Source organism: Nasonia vitripennis (assembly GCF_009193385.2).
Source record: "Nasonia vitripennis strain AsymCx chromosome 2 unlocalized genomic scaffold, Nvit_psr_1.1 chr2_random0004, whole genome shotgun sequence".
NCBI classification, from domain to species: Eukaryota; Metazoa; Arthropoda; class Insecta; order Hymenoptera; family Pteromalidae; genus Nasonia; species Nasonia vitripennis.
The window spans coordinates 1,508,349-1,534,114 of NW_022279610.1; the positions used below are offsets into that span (position 1 = coordinate 1,508,349).

Here is a 25,766-nt window from a genome sequence, read left to right on the forward strand (position 1 = left end):
TTTGCGGAAATATAATGCCCGAGAAATTCTATCTCTTCACAGAAAAATTTAGATTTTTTGAAATTCAATCGTAAATTATTTTTGATTAGCCTTTCGTATAATTTGTGGAGGTGTTTTATATGTTCTTCGAACGTACGCGATTTAATCATTAGATCATCTACAAACAGTACCAGAAATTCATTGAAATCCCACGTGGCTTCCGCCAGTCCTCGAATTAACGCGGATCCGCTTGTTTTAATACCGAACGGTACAACGTTGAATTCGTAGACGTGACTGTCGACTTTGAACGCGGTGTATTTTCGAGAACTTTCTGCTAGTCTGATTTGCCAGTAACTAGCCGTGAAATCCGTTACGCTTGTTATTGGCCTATCAGCGCATCGTTGTAGTACCTCGTCGATACCGGGAGGTTCCTCGTAATTGTTTTGGAGAACCATGTTTAATTTTTGTGCGTTTAGGCACGGCCTTACCGATCCGTCGCGTTTTCTTACGATCTGTATCGGGTTAATATATACGCTATTCGAGCGTCTTATTACGTTTAATTTTAACATCCTGTCAAACTCATCTAGTGCGTCTTGTCTGTCAGCGATGGGTATTGGGTGTGGTCGGCAAAACCAAGGTGTGTTGTCTGTTATAATCAATTGATGTTCATAGGTTGTTAAGAGACCGGGTTTCTTTTCAAATACTTCTTTTCTTTTAATAATCAGATTTTTAATATATTTCTTTGTGCCTCATTGAGGTTTTCACAAGAGTTAATTTTTCCATCGATCTCCTCGATTGTGAGTTCGTATGGATTTTCATAATTGTTTTCATAATCTTCGTAAAGATTATTGAGATCCGTGTGGTGCCCTTTTTCACTGTATCCACCGGCGTCTTGGATTGTTAGTGACGTGAACTCGTTACGCGGCATTTTTTTGTCTACGTACGTTATTACTCCGTCGTTATCTTTCACCGAAAAGAGAATTTGTTCATGTACCGTGTCTATTAACATTTTTAATAGTTTGATTGTGTCGAACCCGATTATGCAAGGCTTGGCTAGTTTGGGTATAACCAAGAATATGATTTTTTCAGACAGTATTTCGAATTTCGTATTTAAACGCAATTGTATTTTAAGCCGAGCCGATTTGCTACCCGTAGCGCCCTTTACGACTTTACCGCAAATATGTAATGTTGGACAAAGCTTAAGAGTTTCGTAGTTCTGATGGTAAAATTCTTCAGAAATGGCCGTTACCTCGCTTCCCGTATCTACGAGTGCGTCTACCTCTATATTTTCTATAAATATTTTTATTTCGGGGCAGTGGGATATTTCCACTTCGCGACCGTCCGGGTTAACATCGTGCAGTAATTTGTTGCGCGGGTTTTCCATTATGGACGCGATTTGAGCAGCTGCGTCGTTATCCCCTAGAGAAGGAAGTACATCCGCCTTGGACGCAGCTACGGCATGTTTCCCGAGTTTTGTTTAGTTATGTCTTGAAAGTAATCCAAGACGTCGATGTCGTAAGTATCTTTCTGAGGGGGTTTTTTATTCCCACCTTTGTTTTGTGACCCTGATTCCTTGTTCGTTGTGTCGTCTGCTGTCTGCGTAACATTTATATTGTGTGGCGTCCACGTCTTTTTCGGACCGGGATTGTTGCCTGATGGCTTGTTAGGCTGACTGTTTTTCGACTCATTGTTTCCCGCGGGTGGGTGGATGGGTTTTTGATTTTGGTTATTTTGTTTGTTTTGCGCGTTGGCTCGATTTCGATTTGTGTTATCGTTATCGTAGTCTGCGAGTATCTCGAGAAATTTGTTTCTCACTTTATCTCGTGTCCGGTTACTTTACGTCGTACGTCTCGGTCGAAGTGCTCCGCGATCTTTTTGACGAGCTCGTGCTCTTCTAGACTTAGTTCTTGCTCGCGGGCTAGACCGAACATATAGGTGGCATAGCTGACACGGCTTCGAGGTCCAGGGGTGTACTGTCCGAATTCTACTTTTCGACCATTTGTTCTTTGAATTTGATTGTTCCAGTAGCGCTCCCCACGTCTCGAAACTATCCACCTCCGCTTGGAGTAAATACCACCAATTATGCGCGTCGCCTTCCAAGGCTTAAGATATGATGTATTTTAGCTCGTGGTCTTCCGGTTTGACCAATTTAATGTAATTGTCGAGTTCTGACAAGAACTTCATGGGTCTTTCGCTAGCTAGACCTTTGAATTTCGGCGTACCTATTTTCACACGTTTAGTTATATCAGTCGTAGATACGGAAGAGCCACCGTTATTATTTTTTACGAGTTTTTCGAGTCGTGTAGACTCTCTTGCCTGTGCCTCGATAATTTTTTGCATACGCAGGCATAGCTCCGTCTGGGATGCTTTAGTTTCAATTAGTGTGCGTATATCCTTAAAATCTGATTGTAATTTAGTATGTTGGTCAGAGAGGGCATCATAGTCCGACTCGACGGTTGCTAGCCTCTTTTTCATCGCGTCATGGCTTTGTTGCAAGTTATCTATGTCAATCTTGTTATTGTCACTCTCTTTTTTGATAATTTCTAGCGTTAAGGCAAGAGCGTCTATGCGCTCGATAGTTTAGAACTGTTTGTGTTCTTTACTTGTGTTTAAAAAACTCGTACGTATATGTGGCTCTCCGAGAGAGTCCGTCTTCGTTAGTTTCTAATTTTTCTACTCGTTCTTCGAGTGTGTTTTGTTTTTTGTCTAATGTGGCAAGCTCGTATACTACAGCATCTTTCCACTCTAGCTCTTTCTCGGCATTGTCTGGATTATGTTCATTTTGTAACTTTTGGATTTCTTCTAGGATCGCTAAAGAGCGCCTGCTGTGTGTTTTACCCGCGGCTACAGCCATTTTTGTTATCTAAGGGTTATTAAAAAAAAAAACATTTTTTGATGCTTGAGATTGCCACATAGAATGGGGGAGACGTTACCGCGCTTTACATTAAGCTGCACGTCGGTTCGTGATTCGTTAGCTTACTCATCCCGTCGGTTATTTTCGAGACTTCCCGGTCGAGCGAGTCGAGTCGTGAGCTCAGGATTCGGAATTTTATGTCCGTTCGCGTCGATAGTTTCTCGATTAGTTTGAGTGTCTCAGTCTCTTCTTCGAGGAGCTCGTCGAAACCCTTTTCCAGGACGCGTAGATCACGATCGAGATTTAACACATTCTTGACACGTTTTGACGTTCCTGTCAACATTTTGGAGGGCTTCGTAGTTCCGCGTGCTGCGCTTGGTTAGCTCCCAGATCGCCTCGCAGAGATTATCGAGACGCTTGTGTATTTGTTGCTCGGCGAGCGATAACTGAAGAAGGGGGATCATTGATTGTGGTGGAGTTTTCAAGTCTCCAAAGTAAAAAGTAAAAATGTTCTAATGATCTCCCTTAGTCAATCTCCCGTATTATAACAAACTTGGGTCCCTGTTCGGGCGCCAATGAAACGGTCCGCGAAGGGTTAATATGCGAACGCGAAGGATTCGAGACCCGAGGTTAGTAAAGTGGGAGAGAAGCACATTCGAAGAGTGATAGCAGTCTTTGATCCGCCCGGTAATATCTATTGAGTGGACAAAAGACCTCCCTATCCTCTGTAATGGCCGAGCCACCAGAGGAGAGCTGCTCGTGTGTAGAGGGAGATGAGTAGGGTATTCCCACTACGCATATCCCGCACACTTAGGTAAACCACGCAGCTATTAGACTGATGTGTGAGGTACTACCATCTCACCATGAGTCTAGAACCAGATGCGCCATCTAAATGCAGAGTACTACCATCCTACACCGGTGACACACCTGATGGGGGGATGGGAGTGGGTAATGCTAAACAAGGGTTAACATAGTTTATAGTGTTTTAAATGTCTCTCATTTATTTACTCAATCATTCAATATCCAATTATAAGCGATGCTGGATCTCAGTCTACAAGGAGAGGGAGTGGACTGCACACATACTCTTCGAGAGCCTGGGGCTCATGGACTACTGGGTATGGTGGAGACCGGAGCAAGCAGCGAGTACTACCATTCGCACGTTGTTCAGTTGAGAGCCAGATCATGAATGCTCGCTGCTGGCTCCAGGGCTCCTTATATACCCGGGATGCTCCCTCTCTCCTGTGTTATCTGCGCGCACGCCCTCTACCAGCGCTTAGGTAGACTATTTACATGTAGCTACTAGCGCCACTCGGTCGGTAACTTGCCTACGCCAGGCAAGTTATCTGTTGCTGTTCTCTTATCCCCCAGGCTGGGCCTGCCGTCTCATCCCTATCGACTTAATTCACAGGTCATGCTGCTTTTTCTCGTTCCTATAAAAAGATTAAATTCAATCATTACTTGGATTTAAAATAAAATTATTATTTTGAAGAATGTTTTTGTCAGTTCTATCGTAATTTTTCTAGCCAGCTCATTCAAAATACAATGGAAATGCTTTACTAAAAAGAAACCGCGTAATATACTCATCTGATGAGGACGATAAACAATCAGATTTTATCAGTGGATCAAAATAAATAAAAATTAAATCTAAAGTATGAAAATATAAATCTGTGTAATAGAAATAAAAAATGTACTTGTTTTTATATAAATGAGTATTATGAGTATGCTTATCATGTCAAATAGGATACTAGTGAAGACTTTGACACTGATAAAGAAAACGAAAGAAATCAAGAACTTAGTACAAAGTGGACTTTGAAACATACAAGCATATCTGACAAAGTACAACAAAACGTATCATATGTACATAATAATTGTGATTTGCACTGGCTAAAACATATTTTTTGACATTTCTAGGTTCAAGAATTAATTAAATGATCTGACATATATGCCAATACATGATGTACAATCTGCAACAGAGATGTGCAAAAGCCAAATGAAATGACTAGAGCTTTAATGGTAGCTGTATTTACAAAAGAGGCTTTAGGAAAATTCAGTCTAAGAGACTACAAACCGAAAACTCTGAAAGAAAATCGCGAAAAGAGTGTTAAGCCAGGCCTAGATAAAAAAGAAGTAGACACTATTTTAGGTAAAATATAATCGATAAAGCTTCTCATCATTTAATCAAATTAATATTTAACAGTATTCGTGATCAAGTTTGCTGAAAGTATGAACTGGCAAGCAAAAGATAAGGCAACCATTTCCAGGAGTATGAGTGCCAAGTTGGTTGAAATGAGCGATTAAAAAGAGTTAGTTATAGTAGTAGTACATTCTATCAATAAAAGTTTTAAAAATCATAATTGTTATGTAATAGTTGATTTCAAAATAATAAATAAAGCTTTGATTACGACTATGTATAAAGTACGCTGATTCCGAATTTCCTACCTATTATACATAAATTGTGTAAAATTTAAGTATACTCATTCATGTACTTAATTTATGCAAAAAAGTACATATGGGTGATTCTGCCGTAACTGGCTCATTCTGCGCGCCTGCTTCCCAGGCGTTTACATATTTGAAAAAAAATCGCACAAGCGGTTTTTTGTATGTCTGGTATAACTAACTAAATTAACCAATAGTTATAACCGAGTATGCAGGCTTATATTTAAAACTACGCAATATAATAGGCCTCAAATGTCAGTTCCGTAACCTGTCTCCAACACGGATTTCAATCTAAAAGGTCGATGCAGGTAAAAGTACGACGTGTAAAAAATATTCCATCATATATAGTATGAACTATAGACCTATTACAATATATTTTTCATGGTTTCGGGATTAAAATTAATTATTTAATATTAAAGCTAAGCGCTTACTCTTTGTCGCCCGTTTTTGCATTAAAAAGGTACCCTACTACATTACCTTATGTTAAAAGCGTTCTAGTGTGTCATATAGCGCCACCTATCGGTAGAACTTCAAACTATATACTACTATTTATGAAATCCAACCGTAGAATGGTTCCAAAATTCAAAATTGTGGAAATGCGAGCTGATTTTTCATCAGTATTTCGAAAAAAAGCACAAACTGTCAGTTCCGTAACGCTAGTAAACTACTACTTAGCAACACCGTATTTAAACGTATAGCGCGTTTTTCTCGAGTAAATGTAAGTATTTTCGAATATATGTGCAAAGAATTGTTTATAATAATCACGCTAGGCTATGCGAGCTGATAAACGCCTAAATGTCAGTTCCGTAACCGTCAGTTCCGTAACACATAATACAGTAAGTATCATTAATACATTAATAATATCTTAATCATTGCTTTTTTAGTATTTAAATGGCTCCAGTTACAAGGAAACGTCTAATAAGACATGTTGAAGAAAAAAACAAAGAAGTCCAAAGTAAAAAAACTCCGATTACAAGAAAAAAGAAGGTTTGAATTACTTTTAATTTTCATATAAGTTTTAACATTTCAAGCGCGTGTATATTTCTTCAAAATTCTGTATTCTATATGTATATGCACATGTGTGTGTGTGTGTGTGCGTATATATATATATATATATATATATATATATATATATATAGTCGTAATCTATCAACGTATCTACAGGTGGTAACTAAAGCGATCCGGCAAGAGAGATTAGAACGTCGGCGATTGCAGCAACGAGCCAGACGACAAAACATAAAAAAAGATCCTATTGCGTATCAAGAATACTGTAGTAATGAGAGGGAGAGAAAGCGCAAGCACCCGGTAAAGAGCGTCGGTGAATTATCGGAGAGAGATCAAAGAGCAAGGAGGAAGAAGAACAGAGAGTATCAAAGAGCGTCACAACTCCGGAAACGTGTCGCCAAAAATTCGCCGATAAATGACGAAGAAAATTTGCTCTCATCAATGTCACAATTATCAATCGATGCTGAATCTGCTCCTAACGCTACTATTGATAATAGTTTGAAAAAGTTTCCAAGCGCAAGATCTAAAGCAGCTAAAAAGAGAGAGCTCCAAAACCGTCTGCTCCGTACAAAAAAAAATCAAAAGCTGATACAATCAAACATTTTGTTAAAAAGGAAGGTCAAAACTCTTCAAAGAAGGAATGATCGTTTAAAAAAGCAGTCTGAAAAAATAAGCTTTTCGCCAAAGTCGAGTGTGAGAAGATTTCTTAATAGTAAACAAACTACTCGAGATGATATTCAACAAAAACTGGTAGGTGTAGGCTATGTTTTTTGTCCATGCGATGATTGTAATGATAAATATATTAATTCATAATTGTAGGTATTTAGTGAGGCACTGCGACTTCAACTTCAAGCATCTTATGCAACAACCAAGAAAGAAAGAGACAAAAGATTTCTACGTTTTACATTGGCTGGTAAAGTGTTAAAAAAATATAAGTGCCTTGCACAAACTAGGCGGATTATACCTCAAGTAAAGAAAAACATCACTGACGATCAAGGATCATTAAAAAAAAAATAGATATGTATAATATTTTAGTGATATGGTATTGCACATAAAAGAGTTCTTCAAGGAAAATAGCACCATTGACCCCGGCAAGAGAAATTTCAAAAAAGTAAATGGAGAACAATGTCAAGTACAGTACTTGAATGCGAGCATGAAAGATTTGTATTCAAAATTTTCTGCAGAGAAGTCATTCATAGTAAGTTATTCAACTTTTTGTAAGTATCGTCCAGTAAACTGCATTGCTCCAAAAGTGAATGAGCGAGATACCTGTGCTTGTATCACCCATGTCAACTTTGAATTTATTCAAAAAGTTCTACATGCAAAGAAGATAATTCAAGAAAATTCAACCTATAAATTAGTAGAGAGTTTAGTGTGTAATAACAGAAGTACCGATTGCTTTTCAAGAACATGTGATAAATGCAAGAGTAAGGAAATTGTATTTTGTTGTGATCATATTGATCTGGCTCAAGAGTTAAATTACTCAAAATGGGTAAACAAAAAAGAGACTCGTGTGAGTGCCAAGACTAAGAAGAATATACTAGTCAACATAACTCGTACAGAAACTTTCACTAGTAGTATTAATGACATTATAAAGTTATTCAAAAGTGAATTAATTTTATTTTTGTCTCATGAACAACGAGTTTTCCATCAAGGAAATTATTTTAATCAATTGACTGAATCATTAAATAAAGAAGAATGTGTTGTACTAATGGATTTCAGTGAAAACTATATGTGCAAATATAGTACTGAAGTACACTCTGTGCACTTTGGTGCCAGCGGACAGCAAGTAACACTTCATACCGGAATGTTCTACAGTGAATCATTTTCAAAAGGATTTGCTACGGCATCAGAAAGTTTAAGGCATGACGCTGTTGCTGTTTTGGCTCATGTGTTCGATATTTTGGATCACTTCTTGTCTGACTTGCCATTTATAAACACAGTTCACTTCAAGAGTGATGGTCCTACAAACCAATACAAAAACAAGACATTATTTTTTCTTATCACTCAAGTTTTACCCCAACGGTATGCACAGATAAGAAAAATAACCTACAACTATAGTGAGTCTGGTCATGGTAAAGGGCCTGCTGATGGCATTGGTGGAGCTTTAAAACGTTTAGCTGATGACCAAGTTAAATATGGAAGAGATGTTTCTAATTTTGATGCTTTTCTTTCTACAATTAAAGAGAAGTCAAAAAAGATTTATATTTCTTCGATAACTGAAGTAGACATTTCAAAAGTAGAAAATCAAGTGTCGAATGAAATCAAATGTTATAATGGTACCCGACAAATGTACCAATTTACTTGGAGAGTAGACAATTCTACTAAAATTTATTTTAACAAACTCAGCTGCTTGATTTGCCTACCAGGTGAAAAATGTCGACATTTTTTCCTTGGAACTATGGAGTACATGGAAAATGCTGCGGTGCCAGTCAAAGAAAAACCCAAAGTTCAGGAGAAAAAAATAAAAAAAGATGCTATATACACCAAAGAAACAACTCTGAACGAATCTACTGTGGCAACGACTGCATCATTATCTATAAGTTCCAGAAGAAGTTCAAGGTAAATTGTACACAATTGTAATTTTTGAAAAATTATTCCTACAATAATAAAAATAATTAAGTAATTTTAATTTTCAGGGTGCCGGTAGCAAAATCAGATGATCAATATCATTTTTATTAAATCAAAATTAAAATAAAATAACATGTGATATTAGTTAAATTAAAATAAAATAACATGTGATATTAGTTAAATTAAAATTTAATGGAGTTTTAGTAGCGAATTACAAAAATGTCAGTTCCGTAACCTAGTCAAATATGGATTCTTAACATAACTTTTTATAAGTAATATGTTGTGGTTTAGCTTTAGGGACTTGTTTTGTATGTAATTACAAGTAGAATAACCGTCCGGCAGGTTAAAAATAGTCGATTTTAGCATAGAACATTTGTGTGCCCGTTTTGAGCCAGTTACGGCAGAATCACCCATATACAAATTTCGTATAGTCTATGCATTTTTCTTTTATATTGGAGTAGTTTTTAGAAGACTACCAGATACATTTTAATACAATAGAGGATGTTTATCATGCTTCTTTGAGGTATATGTATATTTGCAAAAAATATGAAAGCTTCATCCTACCGTAAAAAGTTTTACATTTCTTCTTTTTTACACATTCTTAAAGCAAAATGTTGATTGGCATAATGTCTGAGGTGACCTAGCAAATCAAATCTCTTATAAATATACGTAATTTTATTATGTTTTTTGCGGTATATATGTGCAAAACTTTATCATCTTCCATACTACTGTAAAAAATTCTTTTTTTTAACATTTTTTAAGTAAAATGTTGATCGGAAAAATGTCTGTCGTCTTTTTGCACATAAATTGTTTTACAGATAGTTGAAAGAAGTAGATAATTATATAGTTATATTATAGTATGTACTAGGAGGTTTTACTCACGATTTCTTAACGCTGTATGTACCGACAATTTGGTTATTCCTATAAAAGTGAATTCGAAATTTAATCCTAATTTTTCATGTATAAATTATTGTGCGGGATATACTTAATCCAGGCTGCAAGTACTGAGAGAGAGAGAGAGAGAGAGAGAGAGAGAGAGAGAGAGAGAGAGAGAGAGAGAGAGAGAGAGAGAGAGAGAGAGAGAGAGAGAGAGACTCAGCATTGCAAGTATTTTCAATCTTCAACAGAATATTTAATAAAATGTCAGAATTTCTAGTACAAACTTTATAAATCCTATATATTACGGTCACGATTCTAGTACTTAAAATAAAAATGAATTGGGTTTATTTTTATCTGGTCTTATAGACACAGGACATTATGACATACAAAATTATAACAATTCAAATTATTGGGGCTATAACGGAGTGAAGTTTCCGATAGTAGTCGCGCAGATTCGCGTTAACTGCGTGCATTGCCGCTGCTGCCGGGATGATCACCTCGCAATTATCGAGACAAGGTCTCGTTTCCTCGTGTTGTTTCGAGGCTCGCAGTGGACCGGCCAAGGTCGTAGAACGATTAGCTGCAGTTTCTATGCACGTGTATCGTGAAGCGATACGTGTGCCCGCGGAGGCGGCAGGGAACTTTGTCTATGAGGAGACGGGGAGCGGATTCGCGGAAATAATTGACACCAGACACAAGGTGTAGGCAATGTAAAAAGAAAATATATTGTGAGGACTTCAAAATATATTACACGAGCACACACACGAGTGTGCAAGACGCAGACGAACGGCATAGTCAGAGATCGGGAGAAAGCTGTAGTGTAATAGAAAGTGGAGTAGTGTAATAGAAAGAGGAAAGTAGAGAGCTGACACATACGAATAGTAGATTCCACTCGCTCTCTGGAACCAGCTCAGGACATCTCCTTTGAAGGCGAGGTAGCTAGTCTCACGATAGTCAGACTGAAGGCGATGACGCACGATGACCCTCTTGGTTGAGCCGTAGTCTCGGGAAACACACACACGGTTGGATTTCAAGCGTATCGAGGTAATTCACACGGTCTCGTAGCGAAAACAAGTGTCTATCAGGTAAGCTGAATTTTGAAGTGAGAGAACGTGTACGCGCAGTCTGAGTATATACGCCAGTGATGTTAAAGTAAGGAGAATTCTCTCGACTGTAATTTATGGCTGGCGCCGCTGGCCGACCGCTTGTGAATCACGCACAGGTTCACAGCATTGAGTTTCGCGTTTCTCATCAGCTGAGTACTAGCAGACGAACAGACTTTCTTTTCGGAGGCTAATTTATTTGTTGTGATTACAAATTTTCAAAACCATTTATTGATTTTTCACCGGAGCAACTGATTTACAGATTTAGTAAAAAGTGTAAATTAATACATATTAAACATAAAAGGTATTATAAATTTATTATCATATTGCTTAGTAAATATACTTTTCAGCTCCGTTTAATTGATTAGAAATTTAAAAATGGCATGTTTAACCTAGAATTATTATCTTTCAAGTTCATATTAAATTATAAAAATATAATTTATTAAGAAAAATCGTTTACGATAACTCGTGTCAATAGATATATCTAAATCACCAAAGAAAGATACTTGCTGTAAGGTTAATAGTGCAATGCTTTTAGGTTATACTATTTCAACAACAATTTCTGAGCGGATAGACAATATCAAGCCAGTTATACTCCCCATCATCATTATGTTAAAGAAAATGAAGAAGACGGCGAAGACGGTGAAAATGAAATATCTCAGGGAGATGTGACTAAAGAACTAGTTACTGAAGAATCAATAATAACATACATAAACCGAGTATGTAGACTATAGTAAATTTCAATTAACGTTCTTTTTAAGTACTATTGTTTTTCATACAACTTCATATTATTGATTGTAAATAATAACTGTCATTCAAAATAAACCTATCTTGGAGTGAACATCTGTGCACTTTCTCTAAGTTTACTATATACATACACAATATCTTGGTGTCAGAATTGGTTTCGAAAATACGCCAATTACTTGATTTTCTATATTCTACTACAATAACACGCAGAGAAAAAATAGTGAAAAGTGCATATTTTCATTAAGAAGTCAACATAACCATGTCAGACGTAGAGGAACCTTCTACTGCATTGATTGCTGCTGTGACAAAGTCGTTGGCGGATGCTCTGAGTATTGTTATTCCACAAGTTACCACTCCTGTTATAAACCAGCCTGAATCTACTTCTTAAGCTCAACCCAAAGCTCCTCCGTTCAAGTATTAAGAATATCGTTTGTCCGACGGAACGACAGTCGACGATTATTTCAAGAGATTCGAGTGGCCATTACAACTAAGTAAAATTTTGGAAAAAGAATATGGTAATTTCACTCGAGTATATATATGGGTGCAGAACTTAATAATGCTCTGAAAATTCTTATTGCATTTGATACACCAGAAAGTCATACGTATCAACAAATTCGCACTGTTTTAATTGCACATTTTGGCGTCAAGAAAAATAAATATGCAGAAAGTGTTAAGTTTCGACAAATTGTACAGCTATAAAATGAATCCATTGCTAATTTCTCACTACAATTGAAACAAGGAGATACGTTCTGCGAAAACGACACATTTCTCGACAGGATGCTGATTGAGCAGCTCCTACATCGTCTCACTGATCGTGATATGCGCGGCAAAATAATCGCCAAGCCTATTACATTCAAGGACGCTTATGAAATAGCACATACATTAGAGTCAACTCGTCAAACAGCAGATGAGGTTACCTCTACTTCTAATAAGATACATGCACTGTCTTATTCAACAACGCATTTCAAACATAAATGGAATGCTTTGTATACATCGCGCAGTGCTTCTCGGAAGCAATGTCATGGCCAAGAACAAGGTCAGTACGCCTGTTATGGATGTGGAGAACGTCACAAACGCAGTGAGTGTCCATTTCGTACTTCTGAGTGTCATAAATGCAAAAAGGTGGACACATAGCAAAAGTTTGCAGAACTTCATCTTCGCTTTCTACTTCTCAAATACAAAGTTCTGAAGAGCCTGCACAAAAAATAGACACATTGAAATGTTTCAACGCAGTCGAAAAAATCCACGTTATTTGTTCTTCTGGTAAGAAAATACTTCAAGTGCTCATTGAAGGCCACAAATTAAATATGGAATTAGATTCTGGTGTACCATATGGTTTCATAGGTAGCAATACACTTCGTAACCTCAAACCCAATTTTCAGTTGCAGCCAACATCGCCTCAACTGCATCCGTACTTGCTCTGCTAATGTATCATTTGGTTCTACATCTCGTCAACTTCCAGTCTACGTTATTCAAGGCTCTTACGATTCCTCTTTTGGTCGTGAATGGATCGCACAATAGGGAACAGACATGGTTTTGCTATATACATATAAATACTTAGAAAATTTAGTTTTAGACTTAGAAATACAGTAGAAAATAGCACAAGAATACGTTATGTATCAATTTTTTGCTGATTTAGTACCTCTAGACCCTAATATTATTAATTAAAAGTTAATATGTTTGAGTAGTTTTTAAAACGGCAGCTCTCCAATATGGCAGCTCAAAGGATAAAGACCTAACCTAACGTACGGGCATTTGAGTACATGAATTACAGTCATTATGAATCTATTTTGATTTTGAAGCATTATCTCTCAACTCTATTATGATTTTTGAGAAAACAATAAGATTATTTTATGTATTAACGTTTACATGCGTTTACTGGCAATTATAAACCTACATTGAATCCACGTATAATAATAGATGAATGTCCTATTCCAAAACCTAGTGACATTTTCAACAAAGTAAAAGGACCTGAAATTCACGCACATCTTGATATTACAGATGCTTTTTCTCATCTTCCTGCTGACGACGAGTACAGCCATGCTTTGACCTTCAATACTCCTACACGTAAGTTGGTTCGTCCTACACGAGCTGTTTACGGCGCAGCTAATGTTCCTGCAGTTTGGGAACGTCGATTAAAAGAAATCTTGCAAGGTATAAAAAACGTTGAAAATTTTTTCGACGACATCATTGCATGGTCTAAAACTTTTGAAGAATTGTTGATTGTTTTTGACACGTGTTTGATCCGTCTTCTTGAAAATAGTGTTTGTCTTAATCGATGTAAATGTGCTTTCGCTACAAATTCTGTAGAATTTTTGGGCCATAAACTTGATATACAAGGTATTCATAAATCCGATTCTCACTTCAAGGCAATTCGTGGTGCACCTAAACCTTCTACACCTCAAGAACTAAAATTGTTTATTGGTAAAGTTACGTACTACAATTCATTCATTCCTAATTTAGCTACAAAAGCTCGACCACTTCGAGACATGCTTTTTACATCATCTTTTCAATGGTCGCCAACTGCTGATAAAGCATACAAAGAGCTCAAAAATATTCTCATTTCTCCTTAAGTCTTGATGCCATACGACCCATCCTAACCTCTCATATTCGCCACTGATGCAAGCAAAGTAGGACTCGGAGCTGTTTTATCACATAAACTTAGCAACGGAATCGAAAGGCCAATTGCTTATGCAACTACATTAACTGCTACTGAACAACGCTATCCTGAAATCGACAAAGGAGCTTTAGCTATTGTGTGGGCTTGTCAAAAATTTTTCAATTATTTATACGCTCGTCATTTTACACTGTATACAGATCACAAGCCATTGACACAGATTTTTCATCCTGAATAATCACTTCCTATTCTCTGTATCAGTCAAATGGCTAATTATGCTGATTATAGCTTATTTTAACTACGATAACTTAGCTCATTTTAACTACGATATTAAGTTCAAACCAACTAAAGCTAATGCAAATGCAGATCATTATTCACGTGCTCTACTTCCTTCAACGGTTGACGCTATTGAAGAAATTACAGAACTTGATTCTTTTGACACATTTATTATTAACCAGATCATTCAGTTCCTTGTACGAGCAGAGCAGATTGCGAAAGAAACTCGTAAAGATTCTAACCTAGGTAAAATTATTCAACTACCCGAAGCTGGTCAAGATCTATCTCGTCATAGATACAAAGCGCCTGAGTCTTCTTATGGTCTATCTTCAAATTGCTTGATTTTTGAACATCGAGTTGTGATTCCATCATCACTTCGTCAAGCAATTTTAAACGACATTCATTCAGCACATTTGGGCATTGTCAAAATGAAAGGTTTGGGACGATCCTTTGTTTACTGGCCAGGAATTGATGCAGATATTGAACTTATTGCTAAATCTTGTGCTGAGTGTGCTAAACATGCTCATGCTCCTCCTAAATTCAACACACATCATTGGGAATATCCTAAAGGCCCATGGGAACGTATCCATATAGACTACGCTGAACCAGTAGCTGGTAAGATGCTTTTAGTTGTCACTGATGTTTATAGTAAATGGTTTGAAGACAGGGTTACCAGTTTCAGTACTAACATTGCTACAATCGATATTCTCGATCAGTTTTTTGCTACTTATGGTGTACCTAGCATTGTTTTTTCAGATAATGGTCGTCAATTTGTTTCAGATATGTTTGAAAAATTTCTCAAGATAAGTGGAGTGAAATATCACAAACTTTCTACTTCTTATCACACTTCGACAAATGGTCAAGCAGAAAAATGCGTGGATACAACATAAAGAGCCTTACTTAAAATGGATACGACACAAGGTTCATTGCAACGGAACTTAAATGAGTTCTTGAGACAATATAGAAAAGCTCCTCATTCAACTACTGTACAACCACCTGCTTTATTATTTTTAAAACGAAACATTCGCACACGATTAGATCTTGTTCGACTCGAACCTATCAACGAGAATATTGCTGAGAAACATCAAGCTGATTTTATCAATACACACCGAGAATTTAAACCACTTGAAAATATTTATTTTATTAAAAAAAATACCAAAATCGCGTTTTTTGCAATAAATTGTTAATAACTAACAATAGGGAACGGAAATGCAAGTGAAAATCATGTATCTTTTCATCTGCTCATTATCCTTTACATGATCGCACAATCGGTTTGCTGCAACAAATTATGTCATGTAAAAATGCTGTACAGCTTGGCCTATTATACTACACGTAAAATGATCAAAGTTGATAGCATTTGACACAAGTTTCTGAAAGCATTTATGAATAAATTGGCCAAACAAGAATATTTTATTATAAAGTTTAAGAGTTTTGACTATCTTGAAAGACGATGTATTTTATTATGAAAATTATTGTTGATGCTTGCACATATTGTGGTGGCCACACAGCACCCACTCGCACACACACACACGCTCGCACACTCACACTCACACACGCGCGTACACATATACAATCCTCACGCGCACGCGCACGTGAAGACTCCAGCGTTCGTGCCTCGAACGACGCGGCCCGGATTAGAACTCGGTTTTTCCGGCCCGGCCGAGCGCATTTGGACAATTAAGTCCTGCGCATCGAATAGGCAGTAAAACGCTCGGGCCCGCGCTCGAACCCTTTTATTGCGGTCATCCGCACCTCGACGCGGGCGGCTAAAGCTCGCCGGCGCGGGTAATCCCTGGCGTAATAAAACAGTAAACGGCCGGCCGTTTGGACCAGCTGCCCTCGCCACCGACGCGCTATCCGGACCGCGCGTGCTCCGTCCCTGCCAATCCGATCGGCGATCGGTACAGGAGGCGGAACGATCGAGACCTTCGAGGGTCGATGCTGGAGACCGACCAAAAACAGTTCAACTGGAGCCACGACACGAGTCGCATCACTTCCAGATACTGTCACGCAAATCAACGACACATAAACGACCACTCCGAAACATCAAGTTCCGCGTTATTCGATTTCTTCACCTCACATTCTCCTTCACTCTCCTGCGCCACCTCACACCCAAAATATTTTTGATAATTTTAGAAGACTTTTTTCAGCAGTGAGTTTCTGATAAATTTGAACAAACAGATGCGTAGTTGACATTTTTTACTGAAACAGATTTTGAAAATTTCTGTAATATTAAGAAAGAATAGTAGAGTTGTGTAATATTTCCGTGATTTCTCTGACATCTACATAATTTACAATGCTTATTTACATTTTACTGAAACACTTGTGGCCTTAATTGATATAAATATGTAACAAATACTTACAAAAGTATAATAAACGTACAACATATTTTTTTATAATCATACATTTTTATTATTTTTATTAAAACCATACGTCAATTATATACGTCAATTATAATGACAGATATGACAGTTTCACGTACTACGTAGTAATACAATATTCACACAATCAATTGATCGTCATAGATTGTTTAACAATAAAGTATAAACCAATAAAATGGCATTTATTTAAAGTAATTATTCATCACAGTTTATTTTATGATATATCAATTAGCTTGAAAGTTAATTAATCTTTGGAAGGTAATATCTATACAGTAGTTTAACGTAACATAAATACATTTTATGAATAAATATTTTTAACTTTTTAATAACACTTAGTTCTAAACGTATAATTTTTTAATACATTATAACAAACAAATACAATACATTTAGAAATGTATAGCTTTTTGATTATTTTAAATTATAATATTATTTTCCTATTACTGTTTTTTTTTTAATTGTACATATCTTCATTGTAAAATCAGTTTCTTATTTACAAAATTTATAATAATATAGATTAGGATTATTTACCATATAATGTTCACTGGAGTAACAGTAGGTATAATCCACTATTGGCTAAAGCAGACTGGACTTGAGCTTGCTAGCCATAAAACGGAGGCTATTCTTATACCCAGTAGGAAGAAAATAGAGACAGTAACGCTGTCAGTGGACGGACACGAAATAGACTCTCAGACGACCATTAAGTACCTGGGAATCACCATAGACTCCAGACTAACGTTTAAGCAGCATCTTGAGAGGGCGAGCAATAAGACAGCAAAAGTCGGTGCTGCATATCGCGACTAATGCCAAATGTAGGTGGGCCAACGCAGAGGCGAAGGTTACTCCTAGCCAGTGTAACTACATTAATTATGTTATGCGGTGCCCCAATATGGGCGGATGCTATGTTGGTGATGTCCTACGCACGAAAGCTATCAACAGTTTATAGGAGAAGTGCATTGCGGGTTGCTTCTGCTTACTGAACAGTATCAGAAGATGCAGTGTGCGTTATTTCAAGTATGCCGCCTATTGACCTTCTAACAACAGAACGAAAGAATATATACGAAAAAAGCTGGCGTGGTGACAATACTCAAAAGGAAGTTTGGAAATCCGCAAAGAAACAAACCCTAGCTGAGTGGTAAAGACGATGGGACTTAGTGCAAAGGGGCGATGGACGCACCGCCTTATACCACGTATCGTTGGCTGGACCAATAGACGACAGGGGAAAGTAAACTACTACCTTACGCAGTTTTTGAGCGGACATGGGTGCTTTCGAGCCTACCTACACCGCTTCAAGATAGAGGATAATCCAAATTTCCCAGTATGTTTGGAAACAAATGAAGATGCGGAGCATGTCTTCTGTAACTGTTCGCGATACGAAATAGGACGAGAAGAACTCGAGCGTTACCTTTAGACTAGGGTGACCCCTAAGTCAATGATGACAGCTATGCTAGCGTCAAAGGACGTAAAACAACTTCGTAAGGACCATTCACAAAAAGGTTAGAAATGACGAACAGAGTAAAAGAGAAGGACAAGACGAAACAGCTGAGTAAAACTGTTGCTAGATGAAGGCCACTAGGTAATAGATACGAAACGCTCCTCGGACTGATGCAGAGAACGTAGGTCACAGAGTTGAGCTCTCACTCCCCTGCCCGATGCAGAGGAACGTGTAAGCTAGGGTCGAGTATCTCTGAGTGCTGCTCAGACTAATGCTGAAGAACAAAGTAACTGAGTTGAGCCCAGACTCCCTCACCCGATGCAGAGAAACGTAGATGTCGGGGTCGAGTCTGTCCAGAGGATGGCCGGTCGATGCTGCTTGAAGTAGACGACCGGACGATGCTGCAGGAAGCAGACGGCTGGACGATGCATAATGAAGAAGACGAGTTTGATCCTGAACCCCTAATCGCCTTGGTTGATAAGGGATGTATGGAAATGTCAAACTTCGAAGATGAAGCCAAAACATCGCTAAAAGCGAAACGCTTTGCTTTTCACATAAGGCACTCGCCGATATTTAAAGGTTCGCTGGTGAACACAAACATAGACACACATACACAGACAAAGTATGCAGATATTCAAATATTGTTGATAAATTTATTAAACTGTAATGGGGTAAGACTTGACGATGAGAGGAACCATCGCCTTTTTTTCCTGTTCTAATTACCGGTTGTGTTATCGGATGGTATTTTCAATATGCTGACCATGCTTTATAGAAGAAATTCGTGTTCTTATGAAACATATCAATTTTTCACATTCGTCAATTGCATATAATCTAAATAAAACTACTCAGTTTTATTCGAATACTTTTATTGGTCTGCTGCAGCAGAAAATAAAGTTGATAATACGATTAGAATATAATAATCAACGGGACCTTTTTCGCAATAGCATTATTGCAGCTATTGGTTTCTGTTCCTTTTTGCGTGTAACGGGCCTAATCTTCAGTCACGACAGTGGCAGCACTTCCATATGTCTAGCAGCTACGGCTATGCCGGAGCCGGAATGGCAGTACGACACTGCAACGTACGACAGTCTCGCCATCTAGGACATGTTGTACGACACTTATGACGGTTTATTTCGCGTTGTTGCGGCCTATAGTTTTGGACTTGTTGAACGACGACAGCGCCACTGTGTGCTCTCTCTTAAATAGATGTGTTCTTATCTAAATAGTTCTTAATTCTGTTACTATAAGGTTAAATGAAATTCATATTTATGGAGCAAATTATATCATTCTGTGCGTTGGAAGTATAAGCTAATGTATTCTAGCGAATTAATAATTTTATGATTTTCCGTAAAAGCCATGGAGTCATGCCTGCAAATTGTGTAAGGAGTGAAGTTGCCTTAGATTACTAATAATGTTATTCTATAGTTATATTTATGTAGTTTATGAGTCGAATCGTTTGTCCAATTTTAATATTGAAGTTTACACTCTATATTTAGTTGGTATTTTAGATTTTAGTTTGTTTTGACTTTTCAATTTTAAATTGTAAATTATATTGCATATATTGTTGGTGCATAATAATATTGTTTGATAGTTATTATTTTTCTCTAATTATTAGTGATATATGTATATAATTTGTTGATAAACGCAATGCAACACTCAGGCGCTATGAATGTACGAGGAGAGCGGAGCTATTCGATGAGGTTCTCCGAGTCACCAATGAGGTCGACATGCGTTCTGCTCAAGAGCGTAAATCCTTCCTTCGACAACAACTCTCAGAAGCTCTTGATGAGAACAGACATATTTAGAAGGTAATGCATCATCTCGGCCTCCTACCAGGGCGTAAGGAGGAGGAGTTTTTCGGTTTCACGCCGGTTGAGCTGAATGAGTACTTCGCGGGAATATCGGCATCACCCCTCCCCTTGAAAACATAGACAATGGAATGGACACTATTTTACTTGCAAGCGAGTAAGACTTCACCTTCAATCCAGTCAATATGAGCGACGTCGTCCTTGCTATTTCACATTTTTCCTCGCAAGCGAGGGGTGTCGACGGTGTTCCATGCGGGGTGGTCGTCAAGGCCCTCCCAATCATTCGCGAGTTTATTTTTAATCTATTTAACTGCTCCTTCGCTCAGGGAGTCTTTCCGAGTATCTGGAAGCAGGCACACTTAATTGCTCTAAGGAAGACCAGCGCTCCTTCCAATGTCACTGACTTTCATCCAATTGCGCTGCTCTGCTTCCTTTCAAAGGTACTTGAGAAGATAGCTCACACCCAGATCACGGAGTATCTTAATAAAAGTCAAATATTGGATCCCTTCCAGGCCAGTTTTCGTAAACACCACAGTACACAAACAGCGTTACTAAAATTGACCGATGGCATACGAATGGCCGTTGACAAGAAGAAGGTGACGATTATGCTGCTATTTGATTTCAAAGCTTTTACACCATCTCACCTTCCAAATTACTATCTAAGCTGAATAGGCAGGGTTCTCACGGTCGGCTCTCCTGTGGATCAAATCATATTTACAGGGACGATCTCAGATCGTAATTTCAAATAAGAACGGTACCTCGGAATGGCTTGAAACCAATCTGGGAGTTCCACAGGGATCTGCCCTGGGACCCCTACTATTCAGTCTTTATGTTAAAGACCTACAGAGTATACTTGACGGTAGTACAATTAAACATCTTTTTTACGCGGACGACCTTCAGATTTATCTACACACCAGCAAAGATAATTTTCAGGAAGGCGTGGCTCGATTGGCTGAAGCGGTGCGGCTGGTTTCTGACTGGGCGGGGAGCTCCGACCTGCGACTCAACTCCGGCAAAACTAAGTCTATTTTTTTGGTTCCACAAGAAATGTTAATGACATTAAGTCGTGGAAACTGCCTGGGGTTCCGTTGCCGGACGGAGTGATCGTCCCTTTCAGTGAAACAGTCGTGAGTCTTGGTGTTGTATTAGACTGTAAACTTACTTGGAAACCGCAAGTGGATGTCATTACGAAAAAAGTCAACGAAGCCCTGTATAGCTTGCGGTTTATCAGAGGCTGCACCACTGAGACTCTCCGCAGAAGGCTAGTCGAGACACTCATATAACCACACTTGGACTACTGTACTGTGACCATCCTAGACGCGTCTAACGAACAACGAATACGGTTACAGAGACTGAGCAATTCTTGTGTGAGGTTCATCTTCGGGATTAGAAGGGATGGACATATTAGTCCCTACCGGAGGCGTCTAGAATGGCTACGCACCGATTCCAGAAGGCTCTACTTTGAGGCCATTTTATTATACAAGGTGATTCGAATAGGTGATCCTGGATACTTGGCCTCATTTTTCGTTAAATACAAGTCGAGACCCCCCGGCAGAGGAGTTCCTCCGGAACTAAGCATACCTACTGTGAACACCGAGACCGGGGCTAGAGCCTTCCAGGTCCAGGGTGCTCGTTTCTGGAACTCACTCCCTTCTATCCTGCGAAATCTACCATCCCTCGCCACCTTCAAGGGGGCACTGCGGCGACATCTGTTGGCCATCGAATCGTAATGACTCTGAACCCTCTGGCGTTGCGTTTTTAATCTAGTCTGACTCGGCCTATAGGCCGTAATAATTTTTCAATATTATGTACTCTGATACTAAATGTGCAATACAGATAGGTCTATGACCAAACCTCACGTGTAAAGTTAGAAAGGTTTATTGTGATAATTAATATTGTGATATTTAATATGACTAAATATGATTTTTTGTGATGGAATTTTTACCAAAGTATTATTTTAATCTGTGTAGGACAAATAATTTTACGTTCTAAAATGCTGTAATTATATTTTTATATTCTCTCTTTTTTAGTTTGTATGAGACACAGTCTTATGTGATCTCAACGAATTGTATTGTTTTTTGCTTTAAACAAAATAAAGATCTCTCTGAAAAACTCTGCCCTCGACTCCTTTCCTGGAACTGGTTGCTGCTCCTCGTCGCTTTGCTGTTCCTCAGAATCTCCTATCCTCTCCTCTCGATGCTCTCTTCTTCTCCGACTCTCACAAACACACAAAATCACATGCGTTAATAATTGCAAAACCCAATTATTATTCGCTCGGAAAAGGCAGCCTTGCGACGGACAACGTATCGTCACATGTTTTAGTCATAACAATCTTAAAAGGCCATAGTGCATTACAAATTATTGTAATAACGTATCATTGCAAAGAAGTATTTAACTCGGAATATTTAGGTTAGGGCTCACAGGTCTTGGAAGACATGTTACAAATGAATGAATTTAGAAGTTAACATTATCACCTACAAGAATCAACCTCTCATGATTTAGATACAGGTTTCTTCGAAATTTAGAAAAAAATTGTGTTACTTGAAGAATTTGGAGGTTATAAAAGTTGTCGCTCCTGTGTGGAGTTATTTTTGCACAAAAAATCTTGTTTCCCACTGTGCGTCCTTAAAACTCGATACCATAGGCAAGCTCTTGGATTCGAAGCTTACGACTAGGGCGCAGAAGGCAAATAAAACCAACGCCGGAGCGAGCAACAAGAAGTCTGCACCTTTGCGAGGACGCTTTGGACCTAGGAGAAATCAAGGTAAATCTTAAGTCTAAAGCGCAAAGGCCAGAAGTCAGGCGAAGGTTTCGGAAAATCGGATCAGAAAGAGCAGAGAACGCCACTAGAGAGTTTTAACTGCCACGGCAAAGGCCACGTTACCCGAGAATACTCATCGGTTAAGAGAAACGGCAAAAAAGGGAGAAGGCAAGGTTGCTACCCCTCTTAAACAGGCGCGCGAGGATCCTCAGAAAGAGGGTAGGCACGTGACGGAGGGCGTAGCCAGTACCTCGCACGAAACGTCAGGCGATTTAGATCACATAGTCGCATTTTTGTCCAGCGAATCCAACCCAGCTATTTCCTTGAATGAAGACGAATCGCTGGTCGTCGGTTTCGTGGATTTGCCATTCGACGTTGCGGGTGTGCAACGCAATATAACAGTGGCAATCATGCCCGAAGCAACCAACGAGTGTTTAGTTGGAACGAATTTCAGACTCCTATACGGCGCACTGCAGTCTGAATCGACTTTTTTTGGACAAAAAACAATAGCGCCTCGTAGAATAGGGATACCAAAAAGAATCGGGGTAAATTTTGAAGTTCTGATGATGTACTTTTATGGAAAAATAAGGAAAAACTGTTTCCTATATGGGAAAACCTTTAAAAATCCCGCTTAAACCATGGTTTTTTGACTTTTTTTGACTATTTCTCCTCAAACACAATACAGAGGAAATCAGGACAAAAATTCATACCATATTATTAAAGTGGAAAAAACAATTCCATTTTGCTGGTATTAAAAATTCTCTGGGTGCTACAGCTAAACATTCATGATTTGTGGTTAACCTAGAAGGGCTATCGCTCAGATTCCCCAACAATATCTGCGTATCCTGTATCACGTGCCTCTTTCACCGGACAAAACACCAATTTGGACGTAGTTTGGCGAATTTACTAAAGCTGTTAGGTGGTTTTTTGAGGTTAAAGATGAACGCTTGAGGTATCGGTAAAAAATACCGTCGGATTCTTGTTCAGCAGCTCAAAATACATGAAAATAGTAGTTGCTTAGCATTTTCTGAGCCCTTGTGATTTCTGATAGCTTGATCATTTCGTAAAGTAGTAATTTTTTAAGGTTAGGGAACGCGTAGCTCCGTCTGGGAACAAAATTTTAAAAAACGCCCCTCACTAATTGAAAGTACATAAAAAATTCTAAATTTTCCATATTTTTAAAAATTTTTAGATCAAAAGGAATTTTGGGCAGAGCTTTGTTACGTTTGACGTGGAACATCCCATATATATATATATATATATATATATATATATATATATATATATATATATATATATATATATATATATATATATATATATATATATATATATATATTATATATATATATATATATATATATATATATATATATAATATATATATATATATATATATATATATATATATATATATATATATATATTATATATATATATATATATATATATATATATATATATATATATATATATATATATAATATATATATATATATATATATATATATATATATATATATATATATATATATATATTATATATATTATATATATATATATATAGACACACACACACACACACACACACACACACACACACGTGATGAAACTACCTTAAATTTTGTGATTTTTCAAAACAATGCTGTTTTTTCGCAATATTTAATGCTAGTAAAGGAAATATGTTTTATTTTTTTCACAAACTTTCAGAGAAGTTTTTTTTTGACCAACAACAACAAAAAAATGTATACATTGTGAGGAATTTGCATTTTTTCATTGCCGTTCATTCAAATGAAATTTCTTCTTGTGAGCTTCCTGAAAAATTTTCAAGATTTTATATAGTCATGCAAGCTAAAGAGACTATAGTACATTCTATTAGATTCAATTTAGGTTGTGGAAAAAGCCCCTAGGTGCTTTGGAAGCGGGGTTATGACATTTAAGATTTTTTAATTTCCTAGGCGTGAAATCCGCGAACGATAATTTTGCGCAATTTCTCTACTTTAGTTTAAAATTTAAATGATTGCAAACCGGATTCTGTAGCACCCAGAAAATTTTCAATACTGGCAAAATTGAAAGTTTTTTCTCGACTTCACTAATCTTGTAGAAATTTTTGTCCCAATTTCATCTGTACTTTTGTTTGAGTAGATATAGTCAAAAAATGTCAAAAAACCATAGTTTAAGCGGGATTTTTAAAAGCTTTCCTATATAAGAAACAGTTTTTCCTTATATTTCCATAAAAGAACATTATCAGACCTTCAAAAATAACCCTGATTATTTTTGGTAACCCTATTCTACTAGGCGCTATTGCTTTTTGTCTAAAAAAAGTCGATTCTGACTACAGTGCGGCGCAGTCCACGATCCCAATGAGAGCGTCCTGCATTTGAAAAAGGATCGTAAGATCGTCCAACTTCGAGTGGCTGTGGATATCGCCGCGGTCGGTTTCGCGTACGTCTGTAACGACGAACACGCGAAAATTTGCAGAACGCAGTTGATCAAATACGGGTTAGACGTTGGATCGGCCAGGCCAGTATTATCCCGTGTCACCAAAGATAAAGGAGGAGATGCACCAATAAGTACGAGAGTTACTTGCCACAGGCATCATTGAACCCTCTGTTAGTGCTTGGTCAAGCCTGGTAGTGATAGTGCGCAAAGCGAATAAGCAATATCGTTTTTTGCGTCGACTTCCGGAAAGTCAATGGGCTGTCAAAATCTAACGCATATCCACTACCTAACATAGATGATATCCTTCGCAAAATTGAAACGGTCTGATCAGTGTTAAACGCGAATCGAATAGAAAGTTCTAGGCTTTAGTATTAGTTAAGGAGGATGTTAGCACACCCGACGACTGTAAATATATGACTAAAGATCCTCCGGCTCTTCGGATGATGATTCATGGTCGTCCCTACCCTCGGTAGTG

General features: G+C 37.8%; 2 protein-coding genes across 5 annotated transcripts in view; both read left to right on the plus strand.

Moving 5' to 3' along the window:
• LOC100116705 (ran-binding protein 9) overlaps nucleotides 1-25,766 on the plus strand; it is a 303,718-nt gene that overhangs the window by 129,067 nt on the left and 148,885 nt on the right. The window contains exon 5 of one of the 4 annotated variants that reach the window (XM_031923996.2): nucleotides 13,576-14,162. The exons of the other annotated variants lie outside the window; for them this stretch is intronic. Coding sequence (XP_031779856.1) covers nucleotides 13,576-14,147 — 572 coding nt within the window. The 3' untranslated portion in view covers nucleotides 14,148-14,162. Of the gene's footprint in view, nucleotides 1-13,575; nucleotides 14,163-25,766 lie in introns of those variants that run through there. 4 annotated transcript variants of the gene reach the window in all.
• On the plus strand, nucleotides 11,568-13,407 carry LOC116416281. The gene is made up of 2 exons (XM_031923997.1): nucleotides 11,568-12,837; nucleotides 12,957-13,407. Exons 1-2 carry the CDS (start codon nucleotides 12,687-12,689, stop codon nucleotides 13,133-13,135), a joined length of 330 nt encoding a protein of 109 aa, XP_031779857.1. The 5' UTR covers nucleotides 11,568-12,686; the 3' UTR covers nucleotides 13,136-13,407.

Coding starts and splice junctions, on each gene's coding strand:
- LOC116416281 (XM_031923997.1), top strand. CDS start 12,687: ATGCAAAAAGGTGGACACATAGCAAAAGTTTGCAGAACTTCATCTTCG. Junction 12,838..12,956: donor CCACGTTATTTGTTCTTCTG/GTAAGAAAATAC, acceptor CCCAATTTTCAG/TTGCAGCCAACATCGCCTCA.